The sequence below is a fragment of the Chelonia mydas genome, chromosome 18 (assembly GCF_015237465.2).
Source record: "Chelonia mydas isolate rCheMyd1 chromosome 18, rCheMyd1.pri.v2, whole genome shotgun sequence".
NCBI classification, from domain to species: domain Eukaryota; kingdom Metazoa; phylum Chordata; order Testudines; family Cheloniidae; genus Chelonia; species Chelonia mydas.
Genome location: NC_051258.2, coordinates 7,992,873 through 8,018,925, shown reverse-complemented (window position 1 = coordinate 8,018,925; position 26,053 = coordinate 7,992,873). Strand labels below are relative to the sequence as shown.

Here is a 26,053-nt window from a genome sequence, read left to right as displayed (position 1 = left end):
TCAGAGGAGCAGAGCTTTTGCCACATCGGAACAGAGCAGCAACTTGGCTCCTCTGGTCTCTTGTCCCTGACTGTGGTCTGTATTGGATTTCACAGTGACTTCAACATTTTGCTGAGTGTGATGTAGTTTTCCCATCACTCGGAGTGGAAGAAAGATGGGAGGGGAGGGTTTGTGTTGAGAGGCTCAGGATCTGAACATCCAATCCAGATGGACAAATGTTTTATGGCCCCTTGTCTCCCCCCTCCCCCCCCCCCCCCCGGGCTTTCCGTCTGCCATAACCGTTGTGGCTTGGTTCACGACACCCCTGCGCTGCCGTGAGCTTCCATGTAGCTCGCCCCTCGAGTGGCTGGATGGCTGGTGTAGTGGGCGTAGCACAGAACTGGGTGGAACCTTTCAAACCTGGGAGCTCACCTGGCTTCAGCCTCTTACAAACATGAGTCAGGCCCAGGGCAATGAGGGAAAGGTGCAGCACCGGAAGAGGATTAAGGGATCCCTGCTGGTCACATGGCTGCTTGGGACAGAGTATAAAAGGAAGGGGAAGCTGGGTCATAGGGAAACTAAGGGGTAGGACGTGTCCTCTTCTCTCCAGGCTGGGTGAAGGGGTGGGGGGGGCGGTGGGAGACACCTCTCTAGGAATTATTACCCAGTGTCTTTCAGTTGATTCGCCCTCTTCTGTGGACAATAAAACCAGCCCTGAAGAAAGCCTTAAAAATGGACTGAAGCTGGGAGCTTTATTTCCCTTTCCTGGCTGGTTATAGCACCCACTGGTTTACACCCAAGGAAACCTGACTCGAGGAGAAAGTACAGTTGCATGGCCGAAGCTGCTGGCAGAGACTCGGGTCCCATTCCCAGCACCACAGCTTACTCTGTAACCTTGGACAAGTCCCTTATTTTCTCCGTGCCTCTGTTTCCCCCATCTGTAAAATGGGGATGGCACCTACTGACTACCCAGCAGTGCCAGGCGCAGCTGGCAGGAGATCTGCAGAGGGGCAGTGCTAGAGATAAGCAGAGGGTCATTATGGGATCTGCCTGGTTTGTGTGAGTGGGACAAAGTCTTCAGGCTTCAGCTGAGTTGGGCATTAAGCTTAGTGCTGTTTGAAACAGAAACCTGAAGCCAAATGCAGGGGATGGGTATCAATCCCACGCACATCAGCGCTGCTGGACCCCCAGCAAACACAGCTGACTCTCACTGCTCTGCCCCCATCTGCTTTGCTGGCAGACAGGGGCTTTGGTTGGGTCATTGAGCTTTGGAGCCCTGGGGTCAGCACCGAGGGGGGACCTCATCGCCTGCTATCTACGCTCATGGCCGCCCTCCATGATCAATTGATTTGTTCCGCCTCCTCCTCCAGGGAAATGTGGTCCTCTGGAAACCCAGCGATGCCGCCATGCTGTCCAACTTCACCGTGTACAAGATCCTCCTGGAAGCTGGTCTCCCTCCAAACGTCATTCAGTTTGTCCCGGCTGATGGAACTGTTTTTGGAGACACGGTCACGAGCTCTGAGCATTTCTGCGGGCTCAACTTCACGGGCAGCGTGCCGTAAGTGGGCAGGGAAGCCGGCCGAGGGTCGGCTCTTTGGAGAGGGGGTTGGGTAGGGCAGGGTGGGGTCATGCTGCTGCAGCATCATCTGCTCGGGTGTGATGCCGCAACATAGCAGCATTTTGCAGGCACTGAAGGTTAGTTCGGGACTGGTTAATGTCCCGCAAGCAAGGTGAGGATTGGGACAATCCTGATAGAAAGGAAAAAGATCAGCCCTAAGTGGGTCTCACTGTCATGTGCCACCCACTCCCTGTTTGCTCTGGACACTTGACACCTTATGGCAGCTGTGGAATGATGTTAATTTCCAGGGCATAATGAAACCTCCCTGGATGTTACCAAAGCCCTTGCTTCTCTAGACTCCAAAGACTGTAAACACCTTGCCATGGGGACTTCCTGCAGGGCTGCTGGTGGGCAAATCCAGACTCCCATCTACACTGTGACCAAGGGACAGGGCCCCAGTTAAAAGCGGTGGTGTAGATGGGACCTAACCTATTCCGTGCAGTATCCCCTGGAGTATCCACCATTCTTTCCCTCTACAGGGTGTGTCTAAAGGCTGGAATGGGGGGCCAGGAGTTCCGATTCATGGGTCCTGATTTAATCTGTGACCTGACATGTTTCTCAACTGAGGCACAGAGAGATGTTAACCCTCATCTGTAAATTGGGGGCGATATTTACCTGTCCCTCAGGGACACCGCAGCTTCCGTTAATTGCTCGCAAAGCCTTTAAAGAGCTCCTTGGGAGAGCGATGCTGTAGGAAAGGGACATGTTGTTTATTTCACATGCGCCCTGCCGACAGACATTAAAGGGATGTGAATTAGCCATGTGAAGGACTCCTTGTCCTGGTAAAGGGCATTTCAAGCAGGTGCTCCCTTTGTCCATGTAGATTTGCAAACTGGCACTCGCCTCCCAGCACTTCAGGGTATAAGTTATTCCTGCAAAGGGTTCTGTAGCCCTGCCCGAAGTGCTGCTCCCAAAGATGAGACTATTAAAATCCGGGGGCCCCGCTAACCAGCCGAATGACATGGTCTGATGAGCATTGGGCTTTAAAGGTGGGAAGCTCATAAATTAGTATTAGTGGCTCTCTCTCCTGGTGGGAGCATATTAGCATTTTTATTGTTTTGCAGCTCAGGGGTTTGTCACAGTCAGAACCAAAAAAGAAGGAGGGAAAGTAAAGAACTGGAAGCTCCTGCCAGACTCTTTCTATTTCTCCTTTATTCTCTTCTGTGCCACTTCTCTCTCCCCTCTTTCACTATCTGTCCATCTCTGCCTTTTCGGTAGTGCCCATCCTTGGTATCTAGGCTCTGGTTCTCAGGTTGTCTCCCCTCCTCTCTCAAGGTTATGAGCCAAAGCCTGTTGAAGTCAATGGGAGTTGTTTCCATTGGCTACGGTGGGCGTTGGATGAGGTGTCTTGGCTGGAATGGGGAGGTGAAGTTTCTTCAGCTCGTGGATCTGGGGCTTTAGGACAGCCTCAAATCTTCATGGGCCTGAGAGCTGGAGCCTGGTTCCACAGCTCTAGAGATGCTCACTCCAGTGTGTGCTGAGTGTGTGGTGCCAGGGTCTCTCTCTCCTCCTCTGCCTTTCAGAACCTTCAAGCACCTTTGGAAGCAGGTGTCAGAGAACCTGGATCGGTACCGCACCTTCCCGCGCCTGGCAGGAGGTAATGCCCAGACTTAGCTCTCGGGGGGGACAAGAGCCACATGGGCCATGCCAGCTGCAGGGGAACGTCTCAGCAGGAATTGGGCAGCAAATTAGCCAGGCTTGTGTGGCCAGCTTGCTGTTAACTTCCATGGCTGTGCTGTATTTCAGGTGGTCTCCTACCAAACATGTGCATTTGAAATCAAACAGGTGTCTGGAGAGAGACCTGGGGAGGAGAGGGCTCCAGTGGGTGCAACAGGGAATTGTGAGTTAGGACTCCTGGGTTCTTTTCGCAGCTCTTGGAGGGAGTGTGGTTTAGTGTTCGGAGCAGAGGCCTGAAAGCCAGAACACCTGGGTTCTAGCCTCAGGGCTCTGCTAGAGCCTTGCTGGGTGGGGCACTTCATTTAATTGCTCTGGGCTGTGCTGAGCTTTAAGATGGGGCCAATCGCTCTTCAGTGCTCCGAGTTTAGGGAAGGGCAGAGGGTGGTGATGTGGACACAACAGGGGCCTGCACTCAGATCCCAGGCACCGCAGGGCAGAGTCCCCGTGTGCCCAGCTACGCAGAGTGTTGTGGGGCTGTACAGGTCTGTCTCCTACATGCAGGGTAAAGATCCCAAGCGGAGGCTCCTGTGTTTGGGACCCCAAGGATGCTTTCCTTCCCCTGTACAGGTTAGCTATGGCCTAGCTGTGACCCAGTATTCCCCCGGCCGTCCTATTCCAGAGTGCATCCTTTTCGGAGCGTGCTCTGCCCCGGCTGAGCTGAACAGGCCGAAGTATTAAGGGACCCTGGTGCCATTTTGAGATCAGCTGTGGGAGGCCTCTTGCAGTGAACCTCCTGGGAAAAGCAGCTGGCACCTGAGCACAGCCATGCCTCGGCTTGGAGCGAGCCTGGTGCAGAAATGGCTGTGGCCGCTCTGACGGGATGCGGTACCCAACTCACTGCAGGAGGAGTTGGGTAAAGAGCAGAGGATGGGTGGTTGTGGGGCTGTAAGGGATACCTGGGGCAGAGCGGGGGGGTAGGGTGCCGAGGGCTGGTTGGTGCTGTTGCAGCTATTGAGGTGGGTGGTTGGCAAGGCTCTTGCTCCATGCTGGGCATGCTCCTTTCTCTGCTTACTCAAAGGAGCCTACAGCAGATGTTGCACTCCGACTGCTCACCTCCTGCTAATGGGACGATGGTCCCTTTGCTTTGTACCTAGTGAGGCAGAAAGGGAAGAGACGGGGTGAACCCAAGGGATTGCAAGGCTGGAGGGAAGGCCAGGACTGAGGGAACAAGGTTCAAACTCCAGTTCTGCCACTGACCTGCTGGGTGACCTAGTGTGAGTCACTTCCCCTCCCTATGCCTCAGTTTCCCCAGCTGCAAAGTGGGCTTGATAATTCTGACCCACCTCACAGGGCTGCTGGGAGACACTTGGCTGGAGGTGCTGTAGAAGAGCTAGGGAGGTGGTTCCCATGTTATTGGTATTTATTCCTCAGCTGTGTCTTCGCTTAGAGCCAGCCCTGTGTCCCAAGGAGCATGGGGGCAGGGTTCATTCAGACACGTGAGCCGGGTAGGCAGACGGGTGGCCTGGCTGCTGAGGGTGCGGTGTCTGCTGCCTTGGCTCGAGTGTTAAGCGGGACTGTACCTCAAGACAGCTGGGGCTGGCTGTAAATTGCTCTGTCGGGAAGCGACAAGGCAGTGACGGCTTCTCCCGCGTGGGGTGGGTGGGTGGGTCTGTGTCTCTCCTCAGAGTGTGGCGGGAAGAACTTCCACTTCGTGCACAGCTCAGCCGACGTGCCCAGCGTGGTGAACGGGACCCTGCGCTCGGCCTTTGAGTACAGCGGCCAGAAATGCTCGGCCTGCTCCCGCCTCTACGCCCCCGACTCGCTGTGGCCCCAGATCAAAGAGAAACTGTTGGAGGAGCACGGGAACATCAAAGTGGGAGACGTGAGTGGAGCTGCTGGGCTTTGCGGCTCAGCGGGTGGCTGATGGGATTAGAAGCTGCAGTAGCCGGCTGCTAATTCCTATTGAACCGAGCTGTTTATCCACTGGTTCTTCCCCCCTCATCTTTTTAGTGATTAGAAATTAACTTGTAGCCAGCACTGCGGAGGAACGATTGTAAGGAACTGTTAACGCCACAGCGTAATTGAAAAAGGCCGGCTGCTCCCTCTTAGGGGTGTGGGGATGGGCGATATTAAAGAAGGGACAAGTGTCACTTGGGGGATTTAGATTCTCTTTCTTCCTCCTCCTGCCTTCCGAGCTACCTGCCTGGCGCTCAGAGGCAGCTGATGGCCTGTGGAGCGAAGAAGCCTGCTCACTCTTTCACAGGCTCCCCTTCTTCCTTCCGCAGCCTGCCCAGGATTTCGCCACGTTTTTCTCGGCTGTGATCGATGACAAGGTAAGACCAGCCCCCTGCCCCAGGCCCCTTGCTGGCTTGACTGCTTGAGTCCCTCCGGAGGGTGGGCCCTGGCTGCTAGGGGGAGGCTCTGGCAAGCACTGCGGTACGCAGGTGGGGCTTTTGGCTTGCCTAAGTCTGATCTCCTAAGCCAGCTTTCTTGCTGCTCCCCAGAGGTCTTGCGTGGTTTCTCCAAGCCGGCCACACCCTCCTGGGTATTGATTATCCCTTCGGCCTTGTCAGGGGCTGCACTTCCTCCCCTTCCGGCGTTCCAGACGTAGCTGAGGTGGCAAGTGCTGTCTTAGCTTGTGGGCAGGAAGGTGGCTTTTTGGCTGCAAATCTCGCTCATCCACCTCCATCGCAGAGAAGGGACCTCTGCGGCACGGGGCCTGCCCTCGCTGTCAAGGCTTTGGGCAGCCCCTTGCTTGCCTGGTCCCCCTGTTGGGGGCAGAGTCCGTCTCCCTACTCGGTCTTTGCCCCAGGGTGTGGCCAGAGCACTAGCCCTCTGAGACTGCAGTTGCTCATCTTTAATACAGAGATGTGGCTGGCCATGCTACAGGTCCCAGCATGCAATGCTCCACTTTGCTAGTAGTCCTTGGCTCTGTGTCTTCTGTTGGTCATGTCTCCGGGGCCAGCTGCAAAGTGTACATGGCTTCGGGTTTCTAGCCAATTCTGGACAGCCCTGCCTTACTGCACGTGCACCTGTCTGAGACTGCTGTCCCCAAGGACAGTTGTCATGATTTTGGCCAGAAGGGGTCTAAGATTCTAAGTGCAGGGATGCTCTTGGGACATCTTCCCGGAAGCAAATCCTGGGGCATGCAGTGAGGTGCGAAGCCAGTGCTGCTTAGAAGGCAGCTCTCTGGCGCGTGGCTTCATGCGCTGCAATAGCTCATCTGCCGCTGATTGATCCTGCCGGCAGTTCTTAGGATGCAAGGGAGCGAGGAAATGAGTCAGCCCTCATTTACCGGAGGGCCTAGGCTGCTCCATGGCTAGTGTTGCCGATGGGCAATGCCCCTTTCAGACTCCTCCTCGCACTGTGGTTTTCAGTCTTTTGCACGTATTAAGAAGTGGATCCAACACGCCAAGACGTCGCCCAACCTCAGCATCCTGGCAGGGGGGACGTGCGATGACACTGTTGGGTATTTTGTTGAGCCATGTATCGTGGAGAGCAAAGACCCAAAGGACCCCATCATGGAAGAGGTGAGTATCCCTTTTCTCTCCTGCGGGGGTCTAGGTTGAATTGACAGCAAGAAGAGCAGGAAGAATAGCCATTGCAGAAACACAGGTCTTTGAGAGAGAAAAATCTTAGCCATCTAAGCCAGAGATTCCCATCCTCTAGGACTGATCCCATAGGACTCCCTCCCCTTAATGAGTAACTGCACTGCTCCTCCGTGCGTGCGTTGCTGCCTCCTGCCTAGACCGTAGCCCTCCCATGGGCCTTGAGGTGCTCACAAGACTGGGCCTCAGAGCAGCACAAGCTCCATGATGAGCGTGCAGTTAAATAGGAGGCCACCGGCGCAGCGTGGTAAGGGGTGCAGGATTGTTCCCCACGCTGTCTTTCCCGGTACCTTAGCTGCTCAAGTGACGGGGCAGCCACAGGTTCCGGGAGGGGCCGGTTGTATATGCTAGGAAGCCCTTCTTGATAGCTAGTGGTCATTCCACCACTCCTCTTGGCTCACCCTCGTGATGGACGGAAACCACAGCCAATAAAGAGCACGAGGGCTGTGTCTGTGTTAAAGGCCAGCTGGGCAGGCTCCTCAAAAGCTTCTGAAGCCCATTGAACTAAAGGAGAAGCAGCAGCCTTGTCCCAGCAACCCGTGCTTCAGCCTTATCCCAAGCCCGTTCTATGGGCATGGGGTTAGGGCTGGCTACTGTCACGCTTAGCATTCCTCTCCCACATGCTGCCACTAACTAATGCAACTCAGAAGCAGGGGCTTACCGGAGGGCCTTTTGGGGTATGTCTACACAGCAAAGAAAGACCCGCAGCTGGCCATTGCCAGATGACTTGAGCTCTGTCTACAGCTGTTTCATTGCTGGGTAGACTTTCAGGCTCAGGCTGAGCCCGAGCTCTGGGAACCTCCCACCCCGCAGGATCCTAGAGCCCTGGCTCCAGCCCAAGCCCAGATGTCAACATAGCAATAAAACAGCCCCACAGGCAGAGCCTTGCAAGGCTGAAGCGGCTGGTAAATTGCTGTGTAGACATAGCCTTTGACAGCCGTTTCTTTTCTTCATCCTTTGCTTCCCATGCAGTCCTGTAATTATTCACTGAGGCAGCATTGCTCTGATCCTCAGCTGGGAAGTGTGTTGGGGAATGGCTTTAACTCACATTCATCCATCCAGGCTGGGGAGGACAGGGGGCATCGTGTGGGTGGGAGCCTGGCCCAAGTACTATGTACAGGACCCTAAACACCTTAGATAACAATGAAGGCGCACCGCGGTCCCTGGCAGGAACTCGAGGGAACTGCCTGCCAAGCAAATTCTACATGTGAGCAGCCATGGGCCGGGAGATGGTGCTCCGCCTTCCCTGCAGGAGTTGATTGTGCTCCTCCTGCTTTCACAGTGCTGCTCATTTCTCCTATTTCACACCGGCTATTTGTTCAAGTAGCAGGCGCTGCCATCAATAACAAGCAGCAGTTGTGGGCCCTCGCTCACAGGCACACTCACTCGGCTGCTCCTGCCCTGACTGCCTTTATTTTGCTATGCAGGAAATTTTTGGCCCAGTCCTGACTGTGTATGTCTATCCAGAAAAGCAGTACAAGGAAATCCTACAGCTCATAGACACCACATCCCCCTACGGCCTCACAGGGGCAGTGTTCGCCCAGGATAAGTAAGTGCCTGAATTCTCACCGCTCTAGCAGTGTGTGCGAATAGCTCGCTCTCCGCTCTTTCTTTCCAGGGTGCACTAGGGGGAGAACCCTTCGGTTTCTGTCATGCAGAACCAGCATTTGTATTACCTCCATTTTCATCTGCTAGAAGGAAGTCCTGGGCCAGTGGCCCCTTACCCCTTCATGGGTAGTGCTTTGCACAGCAGGGAGGCTCCCTGTCTGAGCCCCTTGCCCCTTTTCCCTAGAGGCTCTGAAGTGTAGTTCAGGGGGATTGTTGCTGTTTGAGTCTTCAGGGGTTTTCCCTCAAGACAACACTCCTATGTCCTACCAGCCCCAGCTGGCTTGTTGGCGCTGCCCCATGGCCATCAGAGGTGGTGAACTTTAAGTGGTGCAACTCTCTGGGACTGAATAGTACAGGGGATGGGTTTGGAGCAATGACACATTTCACATCTGGGGTTGAGCCCAGCCTAGGGCAGCAGTAACTAAGAGTTGACCAGCTTTGTTGTCCGCTTCAGCACAGAGGCCAGGGATTGACTGGGCCCTGCAGAGTACCCCAGGAATGTTGAATCTTCAAGGACAGAGCAGTCTTGGCAGGGTGGGGTGCTTTGCTGGGATTAGATGTTGGGCTGGGACATCGGGCCAGCACTGTGTTCTCTCGCACACGGTATGAGGCCAGGAGGCCCACAGCAGATGATGCACCGAGCGTGGCCTCCTCTGCTGTGTCACTGCTCCCCCATCTCTCCTAGGAACGTCATCCAGGAAGCGAGGACGCTTTTGAGGAATGCAGCTGGCAACTTCTACATTAATGATAAGTCGACTGGTGCAATTGTGGCCCAGCAGCCATTTGGGGGCGCCCGTGCCTCAGGTGAGAGTGCTGTGCTGGGGCAGATGTTCACGTGAGAGGGGTGTGAATGGTTCCTCTCTGGGGAAGAGGGAGCAGGCCTGGGTTCTACTCCTGGCTCTGTACCGCCATCTCCTCAGCTGTGGGATGGGGATCTCTCTACAGAACCTCCTGCAGGGCAAAGACTGGAGTCTGCTCCCTACTGGGGAATGACTCCTCCTTCCCGTAAAGAGCCTTTCCTGGCTTTCCAACAGGAACCAACGACAAACCTGGCAGTCCCTCCTACCTCCTGCGCTGGACGTCTCCCCAGGCCATCAAGGAGACCCACGTGCCCCTCGGAGACTGGAAGTACGCGTACATGCAATGATCGCGGCCCAGTGCCTTCCATGCTGGGAGAATGGCCTCTTATTACTGACTCCAAATGCAGAGCGTAGTGGCCGATCTCATTTCCAAGCTACGGCTCTAATAGTATTTAAAGCATTTTGTTTTTGCAAACACAATTTAACAGACTGTTACCCAGCAACAAGAGCAGCCCTTGTGATTTCTCTGATGTAGAGGATTAGTCTAAGGCAGGGTTCTTCTGTAGGCTGCAGTTTGTTCACGGTCCTCTAGCAGGAGGAGGCTGCTCATCAAGGAAGCCAGGAACCTCAGAACTACTAGACTAGAACAGAAATACAGAAGCAAGAACCACAGGCCTGCGAGGAGAAACATTCTGGAAAGAATGAGATAACTGGGATTCATGCTGATCTGTGCTAAACAAATCCACTAAGCTTGCCCTCCCAAAGTCCCATAGAATCATAGAGGAACATGCCTTTGGAGATGTTCTTGTTCATTTCTCCCCCTACATTGGTCTATGCATGATTGTGGTTTTCCATCTAGATCTCAGGGACAGTGTGTCTCCTGCTGCAGATACGAAGCCAGTGCCCAGTCTGCCATTGCAGAGGGAACAAATCATGTTCTTTAAAGGGCTTGGCCATACGAACACTTAATTCTCCGTACACTGCGGTGTAAATCTACCCTGCACGGCACTAAGTGTCTGTGTGGACCTTGCTGCTGCCTGCTAAAAATTCCCTACCGTGCTTTAATCCAAGTGGGGTAGATCTAAGCTCCCTAGGAAACTTTTAGTGTATGGTAAATTTACATCCCAGCATGCCGTCAACAAAGTGTTTGTGTGGACAAGCCGTATGTTTTATCATCAAACACTGTAGGTGATAAAATGCCTTGCAGTCACACTTTGGCTGTAAAACCCTTGCGGAGTTTAGAGGGGAGACGCATTTAGGGAACGTAATGCATGAAAACAGCAACTGAGTTGGGACTAGACAGAACCCTTGTCTTCCAACTCTTGTCCATCCTTTTTCAAAAGCAGCCTCTAACACCCATATCCCTCTCCACCAGAATAGGGACAGATTTTGCTTTCTCCCCCTGAACTGAGATTCCTGAAATAATCAATATGAGGCATACAGCTCTTGCTTTAGAGCAGATAATGGCATTAACAAGATGGGCTTGCCCCTGTTACTTTCAGAGCTGTATTATCTTCTAAACACTTTAGTGCATGGGCCATGTTACAAATCATGCTTGTTAAACTCCATTTTTAAATTGCTTGTTGGTTAAGAATTCCTGTTCTGGGGAGTGGGGGGAAACGTATGTGAACTCTGGCTTGAATGGATCCAGAGAGCTACCCCATTGGACTCTAGCGGTGCACTTTCCCAGAGTTCCTTGCTGTTAAGGTCAGAGGCTGTGGTCTGGCTTAGGCTCTAGTTTGAATCGCATCGTGACAGTAGCTCTGTTTGGCACGTAGTACTGAGGGGATGCTGTTGTTGTGCATTCCTCATGGCTATTTTGCTGTTAAACCCCTTGGTTTAAACCAGATTCAGTGCTAGCCCCATGTTTCACATTAGTACAGCCCCGGGCTGTGCTAAGCCAAGCCAACGGCAAGGGTTAGCCATACAGATACTACTTTGCAACTGCGTCAGTAATAGGTGCACTAAGGCTTTTTAGGTCTGGGATTCACTAGCCCTTTGACAGCTATCCAGCTGGGCAAGCTACTCCTCTGTGAGGTTACCTGAATGGATCCAGAGAGCATCTCCTCTTCCCTGGCGTGGGTCTCATGTTAGTAACAAGTGGGTGGCGGCAGCAGCAGGAATCTTATCGGCTGCTCAGAGGGAGAGAGATCTGATCACAATGTTAAGAGTCCATTTTGTCTCGGTTGGGCCTTAGACAGCAGGCCATGTGTACAGTGAACACCCCTGACTGTCTGTTCCTGTACATCATGGGTAACACCTACCCACCTGTTCTGAGCACAAAACTGCTCTAAATTGCAAATGCTACTGCAGTCTTATTAGTAGGTTCTTACACCATGTCCACTGAGCTCTCTCATCCAACTTTCCACATTCCGATTGGACAGGACCGTCTAACTTCAGTTCTAATTTCGAATGTTCCTTCAATAGCAAGCTGTTACGGTTGACAATTCCCGCAGCCAGAATTGTGAAACTGTAGATGATTGACAGTACAGCCGTTAATTGTCTGAGGTGTACAGTCAGTTAAATGTTAACCTCTACTGTGCCTTGGCTAGTATTTAGCTTTCAGGTCAATAACTGGTCACTGCCACTGAAGTCAATATCCACTTATTACAAATATCAAATGCTGAATCATGAGACAGGTAAGCTGTTACCGTATCTTAGTTACACAGACTTGTATGCATTTTAAAAGGAAACTGTTGAAGCAAAGGTTTGTTAATGACTGATTCTACTAGCACTTTTTGGTTCTAACTGTGTAAGATTGAGTATTTGAGGCAAAGAAACTCATTTCAGGTACTCATTTACCTTTTATCACTATACAAAAGTAATAGACAAGATTAATCTGTACCAGGATGCACAATAGCAACAAGGTTTTGCATATTAAAATAAATCAGTAATTTATCCAGTAAATACAAACATTCATGTGATTGATAGCTGGAGCTACTCTATTTTATATACGCTTGTGAGATAAGTTTGCATAACGCTGCTGGGGAGAATAAATTCTCTTCCCCCGATTCTGCATTTAGTGCTTTTCTACACAGCCCCACAGTACGGCCTACAGGGGTGTGAACTGTTGCATACACTAAAGTTTAGTGCTGTAATTACCCCATGTAGATCTTGCTAGCATGAACTAAGAGATACCCAGTTTGCGTTAGTGTAGGGCTGTTTTAAACGGACTACGTTACTGTGAACTAAGTCCCTTTTAGTTCGTGCTAGCAGGGTCTACAGGGGGCACTTACAGTGCAAAACTTCAGTGTGTGCTGCAGTCTGCACTGTGGGGTCATGTAGACAAGCGCCTTAGAGTATGTCTACATTGCAGTGAGATACCCGGGGCTGGCATGTCCCACAGGGCTCAGGCTCAGGGCCTGTTTAATTGGGTCCAGCCCAAACCCAAGAGTCACCAACCACTAGTTTTTAACTGCAGTGTAGATGTACCCTTGGTGCTGAGTGACTTGGGTATCTCTTCTCCCAGCTCTTACCTGCCTCTCAGCTGTCCTCGCCAGGTCTTCACTCCCTTCCTAGCAGCTCTCCCTCAAGTGCTCACTGTAGAATCTACACCCTACCTCTGCCTGCTTCACAGCTTGTCCTAACCCTTGTTCCTTGTTAAACTTAGATCAAACTGCTGCATTAGCTCAGTAGCCCCCTGCTGTCCCAGCCCTACGGCTTCTAATCCTGCCAACTTCCTGTTGCACTGGATGTAGTTTCCCTCATGTTATACCATTCCTGCATATGGGATAGGAGATGACCTGGCTTTGTACCTCTTAAAAACCAGTGAGCTTTAAAAGGCCAAAAGCTTTTAAGCATGGAATGACCCTCTTGGTATAACAGGTTTTTCCTAGCATAAGGATGAAATAAGTAGGACCAGTCAGTCCAAAACAACCACCCTATCATGCAAGAAAGCACCTGGATTTGTTTTAAGTTGCAAACTCCGTCCTGCTTCAAGCAATCCTGCCCCAGTTTGGAAGCCAGATGAAACTCATCAAGTTAGCTAGAGTGCCACTTTGATTTTCTGGGGGTTCAAAGGAACCGCACTAACAGACTCAAGTGGTGGAAATCCCATGGATCAAAACCAAAGTGGTCACTGGCATAAAACCCTGTGGATGCAAACAGAGCCACTGCCACAATAAACAGCCTGTCCCCTGTGCAACTCACTCTCCTGCCCAGTGTATTGCTGTGGTAGTGACGGAGACATGCGAAAAACAGTTGGGTTTTGTTTTCCTCCTTCCTAACAATACATGAACGTCCTTCTAATATTAGAAACTGCTGCTAAGAATCCCTTTGTTATGTTTGTCACCTTGCCACACAACAAGGAGAAGTAATAAAATCCTGTTTAATCCTACCCTCCATTTTGCCCATTACCTCTACCTTCCCTCGCCAAACATCAGGCTTGCGTGATCTGTAATGGCAAATCTCCACCTCCAAAAGCTGCAAAGGGAACCAGCATTTTCATACTCTTATTATAAGGAGCTGGGGCTCCAGTTGGTTGATTTCTTCTTAGTAATAATCTGAATGCTGTTGTCTACACAAGAACGTAGTCTGTATCCTGTTGATGGCATGTTAGCAAAATGGGTCTTACCTGAAATGCACTGTACAGAGAGCAATGTTGATCAGACAGAAAGCTGAGTGGGTGACCAGGTTGTTCAGAGCGGAAGGACTTCAGTTTACTAGGTCACTGGTCTGGCTGATCCAAAAAGCTGTGAGTGTTCACAAATGATTCACTGGTTGTGTTCGAGTTGGATTGCTCTTTGCTGCAGTTCAACTCAGGCTGAACACTGCAAGATATTTTCAATGTAAAAGGTCCCTGCTGCTGTCGTCTCACCTGCATGGGAGAATGTATATTGTTGAGGGATGAGAATAATACTCAGGATGGGGCAGGTACTGCTAATAAAAGACTCGCAAAGCACGGTCGTGGTTTGGAAAATTCTTTCCCTTGCCACAAATCTAAGTTTGGCCTGAGGGTTGGGGATTATTTCTGCCTGACCAAACGGACGTAGGGCCAGTTTTTCAAAAGGTGTTTCAGCACCTAAAGCAGCAGATGGATTGAAAAATCCCACTAGGTGTCTCTCTGCCTTTTTAGGTGCTGAAATACCTTTGAAAATGTGGCCCACTAAGGGACTGTTCCTGTGAGGTGCTGAGCTCCCCCCACTGCAAGTGCTCCCTGAGTTCAAGCGGATTTCGAAAAAGGCAATAGGACACCACCCCAATGCTGTAAACCAGTAACCAGTGCACTAACAGATCAGTGCCCGTGGGGTGGGTGTACTTCAGTACTTATACTAGTAGGTTCAGTTAAACAGCTCCTTTCTGCAATCCACCACTCCCCAAGTGAAAGGCAACAGGCCACCAAGCAGCCTTGATAAATTGCCATGGTTACTTTTGATGACATCATCTGTTGTTTCAGAGGGTTTGGAATCACAGAGAGAAAAATTTTAATGTTATTTACTGGGCGAACACAAGAGATGATGCACCAGGCCATGCTCATGCTGGATCTTAGCCAAGAACCATCAGGGAGCATCTAACAGCTCCTTCTGGTTTTCATGCTCCTGTCAAATCCTTTCAAGTAGCATCTCACCCTTTTAATTCACACATTAGGATGATAGACGTTAATGGCACTGCAATCTCTGCTAACACCTTCTCGGGATCTGGCAGCGGGTTGCTCAGTGCTTACCAGCGAAGCCGATCTGCATACCGACACGTTTGTCATCTTGTGGGCAAATGGAGGTGCCAGGAGAGCTGGGCTAATAATGGATTTATGGTTTTTTGGTTCAGGGGCAAGTCTGAAAAAGATACATTTCAGGTCAAACCAAAAACCCTGAAGTTTTCAGCAAATCAAAAAATAAGAAGTTTTGGCTGGACAAAATGCTTCGTTTTGATTTTGACCATTTAAAACCTTAATTTCCTTTAATTTTTTTTTTGGTCACAAAGTCATTTTGTACAAAAAAAATCAAAATGTTTTGTTTAAAAGTCATTTGATACAAGAGTTTCAAATTATTTTGGAATTTAAGGCTTTTTTTTTTTTTTTTTTTTACTGAAACAGTTCGGTGAAACTGACACAAACCACTGTGGTGTTACTGAAGCTAGAGAATTTGCTGAATAATTTTTTTGGTTTAAAAAAGAAAAAAAAGGTCACCCAATTCTAGGTACATGCAGTAGCTAGTCTCCCCTTTCCCTACATAAACATCACAACAGATTGGCCAACTTCTAAAAGGAATTTCACTCTGTAGGCTTGGGACCTAACTCACCCCCATACTAAACTAGCCTTGACTGGGTGCCCTAGTTTATGCGGATAAAATCTGGTTTAACCCCCCACTGAAGTCAGTCACCTAAGCAGAGAATTTACCCTAGATTTCTAGATATACCTTGTGCTCATAAAATGCCTTTTCTCCAACCATGTCCCAAATGCTGCGAATTAAATCCCAACCAGGGCTGGCTCCAGGCACCAGCTTTCCAAGCAGGTGCTTGGGGCGGCGGTCTGTGGCCCGTGGTGGCAATTCAGCAGCAGCTCTGCCACTCTTCCGGCTGCGGTGGCAATTCGGCGGCGACTGCTTGGGGCGGCAAAATTGGTAGAGCCGCCCCTGATCCCAACACCCATGGGAGGCAGGTATATATCAGCCCATTTTATAGAGGGAGAAACAGGCTCAAATTTTCAAAAATGGTCTCCAAGTTTGGGTGACTAATTTGTGACACCAAGGGCTTGATTTTCAGAGCCGCAGAGCACCCACAGCTCCTGATGACTTTACTTGGACTTGTGGGTGCTCAGTGCTTCTGAAAATCAGATGCAGGGTGCCTCATAAGGGGGGGGGGCAACCAAAAAACCTCGCAAAAGCCATCTTTGAAAATTTTGTGCTAAGTAACTTTCAAGGTCACACGGCACGTCTGTGACAGAGCCAGAGGAAGCCAGAGAACGGGTCCCAGCCGAGTGCTTCAACTCCAAGATCACCCTTCCCTTTAAGAATATGAATTACATTTAATTTAACCATACAGTAATCTCCCACTTACCCAGCTCTGCTGTATGGTTAAATTGGAAGGCTCTCCTCAAAGGGCTTTTAGGATGTGCTTCTCCCTGACAGTAGATTTGGTCACATTCAGACTGGAATTGTAGTTCATCTGAAAAAGAGAATGGCCTTATTGCAGTTTGTGGTGCAAAGGTGTCCACAGCCTAAAGACCATCTAGGATTCCGTCCCTCCCCCCCACCCTCGGGCTGGCAGCCATAAGGTGAAGAGCAAAGACCAGACTGTCCTTTTGTTGTGTGTACAGCGCCTAGCACAATGGGGTCCTGCTGCAAGACTAGGGCTGTAATTATAATTACATGCAACAATAAACGGACATAATTCTTCCACTCTACTCCACACTGATTAGGCCTCAACTGGAGTATTGTGTCCAGTTCTGGGCGCCACATGTCAAGAAAGATGTGGACAAACTGGAGAAAGTCCAGAGAAGAACAACAAAAATGATTAAAGGTCTAGAAAACATGAGCTATGAGGGAAGATTGAAAAAACTGGGTCCGTTTAATCTGGAGAAGAGAAGACTGAAAGGGGACACGATAACAATTTTCAAGCACATAAAAGACTGTCACAAGGAGGAGGGAGAAAAATTGTTGTTCTTAACCTCTGAGGACAGGACAAGAAGCAATGGGCTTAAATTGCATCAAGGGCGGTTTAGGTTGGAGATTAGGAAAAACGTCCTAACTGTCGGAGTGGTGAAGCACTGGAATAAATTGCCTAGGGAGGTTGTGGAATCTCCATCATTGGGGATTTTTAAGAGCAGGTTGGACAAACACCTGCCAGGGATGGTTTAGAAGATAATACTTCGTCCTGCCTTGAGCGCAGGGGACTGGACTAGATGACCTCGCGAGGTCCCTTCCAGTTCTGTGATTCTAGGAGGATACTGAACTGTCTATATTTTAGTCCTAGAGGTACCTAATCTAGAATAGCAAAGCACTTTACAGGGAAGGAGCTGGCATTGCTGCTGCCTTTGCTCTGCCTGGTCCTCTGTTTGCCGACAACCTTTGGGCTCCATGGCTATCGAGCTCGTTTTCTTTCCCCCTTCCAAAAAAAAAAAAAAAAAGGAGCATGCATTTCACGCTCACACACCTCTTGCAAAAGAGCATAAGAGAGATGACGCAACACATGGGCCTGTAGGTAAACCAAAGTGGAACCAGATTGCTGGCAGGTAAAATTAGAACGGTCATAAAGGAGTTTTGAAACTAAGGGCTCTGGGGGAAAGCCGACAGGCGCAGAGGAGCACACACTTTGGACAGTGACCTCCACTAGGGAAGGATTTATTAAAGGGGATACTCTATATCCTAAAAGAGAGGAGAGCTGAGCAAAACAGACAAACGAAAGGCAGTCCCATTCACTTACACCACATGAAAGCAGACATCTAAATATTGACAAATTTTGTAAGCACTTGTAGACAAATGCTAGGAGTCTAATTACTAAGATGGGTGCTCTTGAGTGCCTGGCATTAAAGGAGGATGTTGATATAAATAGGCACCACAGAAACTTGGTGGATGATGATAATCAATGGGCCACGGTAATACCAGAGTACAATATATAGGAATGACAGTAAGTTGTGCAGGTGTAGGAGTGGCACTATATGTGAAAGAAAGCACAGAGTCAAATATAGTCAAAATTTTAAATGAATCAAACTGTACCCTAGAATCTCTATGACTAGAAATTCCATGCATGCATGATAAGAATATAACAGTAGGAATATACTACTGACCACCTGATCAGGATGGTGACGATGACTGTCAAATGCTCAGGGAGCTTAGCGAGGCTACAAAAACAGAAAATGCAATAATGGGAATTTCAACTAGCACCATACTGATTGGGTACATGTCACTTCAGGAAAAGATGCAGAGATAAAATTTCTGGACACATTAAATGACTGCTTGGAGAAACTAGTCCTGGAACCCACAAAGGGGTGAAGCAATTCTTCATTTAGTCGTAAGTGGAGCACAACATCTGGTCCAAGAGAGGAATATAGCTGTCCCATTCGGTAATAACGATCATAACGTAATTAAATTTAACATCCTTGCAGGGAAGAAAAAATACCAAAGAAACCCACCACAGTAGCATTTAATTTCAAAAAGGGGAACTACACAAAACGGAGGAAGCTAGTTAAATGGAAATTAAAAGGAACAGTCACAAGAGTGAAATTCCTGGAAGCTGCATGAAAACTATTTAAAAAACACATAATAGAGGCTCAAACTCAATGATCTCCCAAAGGGGGAAAAAACCACCATACGAGACCCCCCAAAATGCCACCGTGGCTAAACAGCAGAGTAAAAGAGGTAGTTAGTTACAAAAAGGCATCTTGAAAAAATTGGAAGTCAGAACCTATTAAGGAAAATAGAAAGGAGCACAAATTCTGGCAAGCAAAGTGTAGAAGTATAATTAGGCAGGCCAAAAGAGAATTTGAAGAGCAACAAGCAAGAGCGACCAACACAAACAGCAATTTTTTAAAATACCTCAGAGGCAGGAAGCCTGCCAAACAATCAGTGGGGCCACTGGACGATCGAGGTGCTAAAGGAGCATTCAAGGAAAACAAGGCCGTTGCAGAGAAGTTAAATTAATGCTTTGCAATTCTTCACTGAAGAGGATGTGAGGGAGGTTCCCACACTGAGCCGTTCTTTTTAGGTGACAAATCTGAGGAACTGTTCCAGATTTAGGCGTCAACAGAAGAGGTTTTGGAACAGGTTGATAAATAGTAATATGTCACAAGGACCAGACGGTATTCACCCAAATGTTCTGAAGGACCTCAAATATGAAATTGCAGAACTACTAACTCTAGTATATAACCTATCGCTTAAATCAGCCTCTGTACCAGATAACTGGAGGATAGCTAATGTAACACCAAGTTTTATAAAAGGCTCCGAAGGCGATCCTGGCAATTATAGGCTGGTAAGCCTAACCTCAGTACCAGGCAAATTGGTTGAAATTATAGTAACGAACAGACGTATCAGCTACACCACGGCTTCTTTAAAGGGATATCATGCCTCTCCAATCTATCAGAATTTTGTGTAGGTGTCAACAAGCATGTGGACAAGGTGATGCAATCAATATCGTGTACCTGAATGTTCAGAAAGTCTTTAACAAGATCCCACACCAAAGACTATTAAGCAAAGTAACCAGTCATGGGATAAGAGGGCGGGTCCGCTCATGGCTCAGTAACTGGTTAACATATAGGAAACAACAGCTAAGAATAAATGATCAATTTTCACATGGAAAGGAAAATAGCAGGATCCCCAAAGGATCTGTACAGGGACCAGTGCTATTCAAGATACTCATAAATGATCTGGAAAAGTGGGTGACCTGTGAGGTGGTAAAATTTGCAGATACAAAATTACTCAAGATTGTTAAGTCCAAAGCTGACTGCGAAGAGTTACAAAAGGAGCTCACAAAACTGGGTTACCAGGCAAGGCTAACAAGCTAATAGGAAAGGGCTAGATAAAACAGACAATATCATAATGACACTATATAAATCCATGATATGCCCACACCTTGAAGACTGTGTGCAGGTCTGGTCACCCCATCTCAAAAAAGGTAATAATTTTAGCATTGGAACAAATACAGCAAAGGACAATAAAAATGATTCGGGGTGTGGAACAGCGTCCATATGAGGAGAGATTAAAAAGAGTGGGACTGTTCTGCTTAGAAAAGAGATGACTCGGGAGGGGTTGATAGACATCTATACAGTCATGAATGGGGTGGAGAAAGTGACGAGGGAAAATGTTATTGACCCCTTCACATAATATAAGAACCGGGGTGTGCGTGTGCGTGTGTCACTCAATGAAATTACTAGGCAGCAGGTTTAAAACAAACCTAAGGACATATTTCTTCCTAGAACGCACGGTCAGCCTGTGGAATTTGTTGCCAAAAGTATAATTGGGTTAAAAAAAGAATTAGCTACATTCACGGAGGACAGGTCCATCAATGGCCATTAGCCAAGATGGTCAGGGATGCAATCCTATGCTCCAGGGGGCCCTAAATCTCTGACTGCCAGGAGCTGGGACTGGATGATAGGGGCTAAATCACTCGATAACTGCCCTGTTCTGTTCATTCCCTCTGAAGCATCTGGAACTGGCCACAGTCGGAAGACAAGATATTGGACTAGATGGACCATTGGTCTGACTCAGTATGGCCAGTCTTATGTTCTTCAGTAGCTAGCCGGAGAGGAGCATGTGACCCAGGTAATTCAAATACTTCAGGGATGTGTGCAGGACAATATACAACCCTAGCTACTTGTGGCTCTGAAGAGGGGTAGGCTACTGTTATATAACCAGTGGAGATTTCCCATTGTTCTCTAGCTCTGTGCATCGGAGGACTTGGGCTTGGCAAACATGTGGAGGGATTCAGATGCAAAACAACCGGAAGTGTTCAAGCATTCTAGCACAAGGCCACGCACACAAGCAATTATTCTCTACTTTGGAAGCCACCGCTTACTGCGCATTGGCTGCAAACTCGTTATCAGTTCATTCAAACCCCTGTCCAAAGCGGTAAAAGATAAGCTTTGGGGGCTGAGTGGCGGACACATCTCCCAGTTTTAGGGCCCTCTCCATAAGGAACTGGAGATGCTATAAAAGCACAGGTCTCAGAGCCACTGAACGGTCGGAGGAAGCCGGGAAAATGTATGTGCCTCTCAAAATTCTCGTCTGTGCCAAAGATCAGATCCTGCTGACCAGGGAAATGTATGCAAATATCCCACATCGTTTGATGTTTATTCCTGGGTTACTGGAACATTCTGGTAACAGTGAAATAACCTTTGGCTCTTTGGGGGGAGGGGGCTTTTGGTTAGGACCCCTCTCCTCACCCTACAGCACAAGCCGTTACTGACTGAGTTGACCTTTTTAACAGCAATGCTGCATCTGCTGCCAGCCAAAGACTGGGAATGTCAACGTATGTTACGATACATGTAGTTCGCTTTCCAGACCCGAAGAAGGGCTCTGTGTAAAAGCTTGGAAAAGAGACGACTAAGGGGAGATATGATAGAGGTCTAATAAAATCATGACTGGTGTGGAGAAAATAAATAAGGCAGTGGTTATTTACTCCTCATAACACAAGAACCAGGGGTCACCATATGAAAGTAATAGGCAGCAGATTTAAAACAAACAAAAGGAAGTATTTTTTCACTCAACGCACAGTCAACCCGTGGAACTCCTTGCCAGAGGATGTTGTGAAGGCCAAGACTATAACAGGGTTCAAAAAAGAACTAGATAAGTTCATGGAGGATAGGTCCATCAATGGCTATTAGCCAGGATGGGCAGGGATGGTGTCCATAGCCTCTGTTTGCCACAAGCAGGAAATGAATGACAGGGAATGGATCACTTGATGACTACCTGTTCTGTTCATTCCCCCTGGGGCACTGGCCACTGTTGGAAGACAGGATACGGGATAGATGGACCTTTGGTCTGACACAGTATGGCCACTCTTATGTAAGCTCAAAAGCTTGTCTTTCTCAGCAACAGAAGTTGACCCAATAAGAGATATTACCTCACCCACCTTGGCACTCTCATGGAACATGTGGCCTCACGGAAAGTCGTAATCAGGCTGGATTTTGTATACCAACCAACCTATATACAGATCAGTTCCGCCAGCATTCGAGGGCTATGGCTAGGAATACAGTGGGAGGGGATAAAAGGCTAGAGGCAACATCCCGGAGTGGCAGTGAAATACACTGGGCCAAGAGAAAAGGAGTACTTGTGAGACCTTAGAGACTAACCAATTTAAATTGGTTAGTCTCTAAGGTGCCACAAGTACTCCTTTTCTTTTTGCGAATACAGACTAACACGGCTTGGACAGGACTGTATTCCTAACAGCCCAATAGCACCTTAGAATCATAGAATATCAGGGTTGGAAGGGACCTCAGGAGGTCATCTAGTCCAACCCCCTGCTCAAAGCAGGACCAATCCCCAATTAAATCATCCCAGCCAGGGCTTTGTCAAGCCTGACCTTAAAAACTTCTAAGGAAGGAAGGAGATTCTACCACCGCCCTAGGTAACGCATTCCAGTGCTTCACCACACTCCTAGTGAAAAAGTTTTTCCTAATATCTAACCTAAACCTCCCCCACTGCAACTTGAGACCATTACTCCTTGTCCTGTCATCTGCTACCACTGAGAACAGTCTAGAACCATCCTCTTTGGAACCACCTCTCAGGTAGTTGAAAGCAGCTATCAAATCCCCCCGCATTCTTCTCTTCTGCAGATTAAACAATCTCAAACAATCTTATTTCAATGTGACTAGGTTGGAACGTGAGGATGTGACCGGTCGCTTGCCGGCTTATGGCTGCCTCTGCTGCTTAGCCAAAGGCCTTAGCCTAAGAGCAGGGCCTCAGACTGTCACAGTAAGAGAAGGCTCTTACACCGGCAGACAGTGATTTTGATTCTTTCTTTTATACCTCTATAACTAGCCAAGTGATAAGAATACACCTAAATTCTCAGGGTGTAGGCCTTTACAGACAGGCCTGAATATCTATATCCTAACAGATGGTTCCACTCTCCCTCCCCCACCTCCCCAATATGTCATTTGATCTCTCTTCCTCACACACAGATACACCAACATTTTCCCTGCTGGTGAAATCTCCCACAAGAGAGGGAGTGAGCGTGTGAGAGCGAGCGACCACATGCACACCCATGTGCACAGATAGAGCAGCACAAATCTCAGGATCTGGCAGGGCCACAACAGGTCCACATGCATTTAGAGCAGCAATCCCAAAACGAGAAGAGGGTCAAGGCCTGAGCATATTACTGACAAACCCCCTTCATTTAGTCCTGACTCTGCTACTGGCCTCAGGCAAGTGGCTTCACTGCTCTCTGACTCTGCATCTCCCGTCTGTACGAGAAGCGAGTGCAGTACTTCACCATAGCAGGCTGCTGCAGAGGGTGACCAGGTGTCCCCATTTTATAGGGACAGTCCCGATATTCAGGGCTTTGGCTTAGACAGGCGCCTATTACCCCCATGCCCATCTCAATTTTTCAAACTAGCTCTCTGGTCACCCTACTGGTTCAAGGCATTGTTAGTTCATGTTCCTAAAGTCCTTTTCACCCCTGCTCCACAAGGGTCAGCAAGCTGAACACTTCACCGACTTTCAAGTTCCCAGTTCTTTAGTCACATTATTTCCTACAGCTAGTATGGTAACATGACCCCACAGTCTTGATGGATGCCAGAGATTGAACCAGGGGCCTCTGGAGATAAAATCTCGAGTCTCTGCAGTTTGACCAAAGATCCAGGCTCTGCTGCTGTGAACAGTAACAGAATCACATCCTTTCTAACCTGAATACACAGAACCGAAGGTTATAATAAATCTTGATCTGGGTACCAGACCACAGATCCAGGGCCCAATTCTGACACCCTCAACCACGTAGGGCTACTCATGGAGTAAAGTAGATCTCAGTGTGAATTGGGGCTGCACAATCAGGCCCTAAATTAGCATCTCCCACTGTTTTAGGACCAGACATTCAGATGCTGGCCTCCATTTTCGTGAATGCAGTTTAGGACACATAGATGCCTAAATTCTTGATTGCACTAACAAACTGGGCAGTTTATTATTACTTATCTGCGTTATGGTAGCATCTGGAGGGAGTAGGTACTGTATAAACTCATACTAAGAGACACTCCCTGTCCTGAAGAGCTTACAGTCTAAATAGCCAAGACAAAGAGCACTAGGGGAAACTGAGGCAGTGATTTGCCCAATATCAGAGGCAGAGCTGGGAATTGAACCTACACTGCTGTCTCTTAGTCCAGTACCCTATTAGGCAGACTGTGCTGCCTCTCCAAACGGCAGGCACAACGCAGCACCCAACAAAAGGAAGGCCTGGTTATGTCTGCACTGAAAATGTAGGCTTTAAAATACAACTACCTGTATGTCCTCATGTTGCTTTCTGCAAACAGCAACCTGCCTCTTATGGATGTTCCCAACATTTAGTCTATTCCCAGCCTTTGACTTCAAGAACAAATTTTATCAGCTCATGGTCCTGATTAACATGCACACAAACAAAATCCAATGCAAATGTGAGCTACAAATACATTTCCATGGTGAAGGCACTGGTGCTTTGCATGCAATGGGTAAAAAGGAAAGGGGGTCAGTTTAGGCTGAAGACTTTGATTTTATTATTATTGTCCTACCATAGTGTCTAGGGACTCCAGTCATGGCCCAGGACTACATCTGTGCACAGAACAAAAAAACTAAAGCAAGTTTGAAAAAAAATGCCTAAAAACAAGGGTGTTAGAAAGCATTCTGCCTTCAAACCATGCAATTTTGTGTTTGCCTTAGTTTCACTTTTTCCTGTTCAGGGGGAAAGAGGGCAGGGTTTGGGTCTGTGTGGTACAGGTGTAAGTGGGGGGAATGGTCCTGCTCTTGTGTGGGACTTTCCTGGTTTATACACTACCCTGGTGAAATGGGCTAACAAAAGGATCTGAGTCCTCGCTCCCACTTCCTTTACCCAGAGACCTGCCTGACCACAAGGACCCTCCCCTCCCCTTCCACTCTCCTAGGTGGGTGGCAGAAACCTTGTAACCCTGACAAGGCTGGGCCCAGGATTCCTGGAGGCTCGACTCCCAACCTTGTCATGGTCACTTAGGATAGGGGCTAGGGTGTCCCCCACTCCAGGGTGCTCTCTCTGCTCTGGACACTTTCCTAACCCACTGATCATTGCATATAGTTCAAAGCAAATACAATGTATTAAACAGCAACTAATTAAAAAAAAAAAAAGGAAAAAAAAAGGAAAAGGTTAACGGAAAACTCATCACCCCGCTCTGTGGCATGGGGACATCATAACCAGCCATCTCTGGAACATAAGGGAAGTTCAGTCTGTCCCTCACATGTCCCAGGCCTTCTCAGGCCCTGGCTGCAAGAATGCTGCAGGTCGGACACTTGCTCAGACATATGCCTTCAGATTCTAGGTCAGGGTGGGCAAATTTTTGTCCTGAGGGCCACATCTGGGAGGGGAAATTGTATGCAGGGCCATGAATGTAGGGCTGGGGTAGGTTGGGGTGTGGGAGGGAGTGTGGAGTATGCAGGATGGGGCTCAGGGCAGGGGGTTGGGGTGCAGGAGGGGGCTCATGGCAGGAGGGGTGCGTCAGGGGGCTTAGGGAAGGGGGTTAGGGTGCGGGGTGCAGGATGGTTTGGGGTGCGGGCTCCAGACCGGCGCCACTTACCTGGAGCGGCTCCGGGGTTGCAGAGGGGCTAAGGCAGGTTCCCTGCCTGCCCTGGCCCTGCGTCATTCCCGGAAGTGGCCAGCATGTCCAGCAGTGGCTCCTGCGGGTGGGGTGGGGCAGGTGGCTCCGCTGCGCGCTGCCCTCACCTGCGGGTACCACCCCTGAAGCTTCCATTGGCCGTGGTTCCCCATTCCTAGCCAATGGTTCCCCATTCCCAGCCAGTGGGGGCTGTGGGGGACGGTGCCTGCAGGCAAGGACAGCGCACGGAGCCCTCCCCCTCCCCCTCCCCCAGGGATGTGGTGCCAGCTGCTTCTGAGAGTGGTGCAGGGCCAGGGCAGGCAGGGAGCCTGCCTTAGCCCTGCTGCGCCACGGGGCTGGCAATCCTCCGTGCCGGAGTTTGCCCTCCCCTGTTCTAGGTGGCAGGGTCTTCTTCCCAGTGTCAGACACCAGCCACCCACCCAAGTCTGGCCTGCAAGATCATCTCCCTGCACTGGGTCCACTGCCCAGGGTCCCCCCTTGCTAGAGTGACCAGATAGCAAGTGTGAAAAATCGGGGCAGGAGGTGGGGGGTAATAGGCGCCTACATAAGCCCTGAATATTGGGACTGTCCCTATAAAATCGGGACATCTGGTCACCCTATCCCTTGCTCTCCCTGGCTGCTCCAGCGC

The 26,053-nt window shown here is 49.3% G+C and overlaps 1 protein-coding gene across 1 annotated transcript in view; it reads left to right on the top strand.

Annotated features, from left to right (window-relative positions):
- Positions 1-14,130, top strand: part of ALDH4A1 (aldehyde dehydrogenase 4 family member A1) — a 30,053-nt gene extending 15,923 nt beyond the window's left edge. Inside the window, exons 8-15 of the mRNA XM_037880999.2 lie at positions 1,350-1,537; positions 3,121-3,194; positions 4,900-5,096; positions 5,500-5,547; positions 6,592-6,744; positions 8,250-8,371; positions 9,116-9,234; positions 9,465-14,130. Of these exons, the coding sequence (XP_037736927.2) occupies positions 1,350-1,537; positions 3,121-3,194; positions 4,900-5,096; positions 5,500-5,547; positions 6,592-6,744; positions 8,250-8,371; positions 9,116-9,234; positions 9,465-9,577 (1,014 nt within the window). The 3' untranslated portion in view covers positions 9,578-14,130. The remainder of the gene's footprint in view (positions 1-1,349; positions 1,538-3,120; positions 3,195-4,899; positions 5,097-5,499; positions 5,548-6,591; positions 6,745-8,249; positions 8,372-9,115; positions 9,235-9,464) is intronic.
- The last annotated feature ends 11,923 nt before the right edge of the window (positions 14,131-26,053 follow it).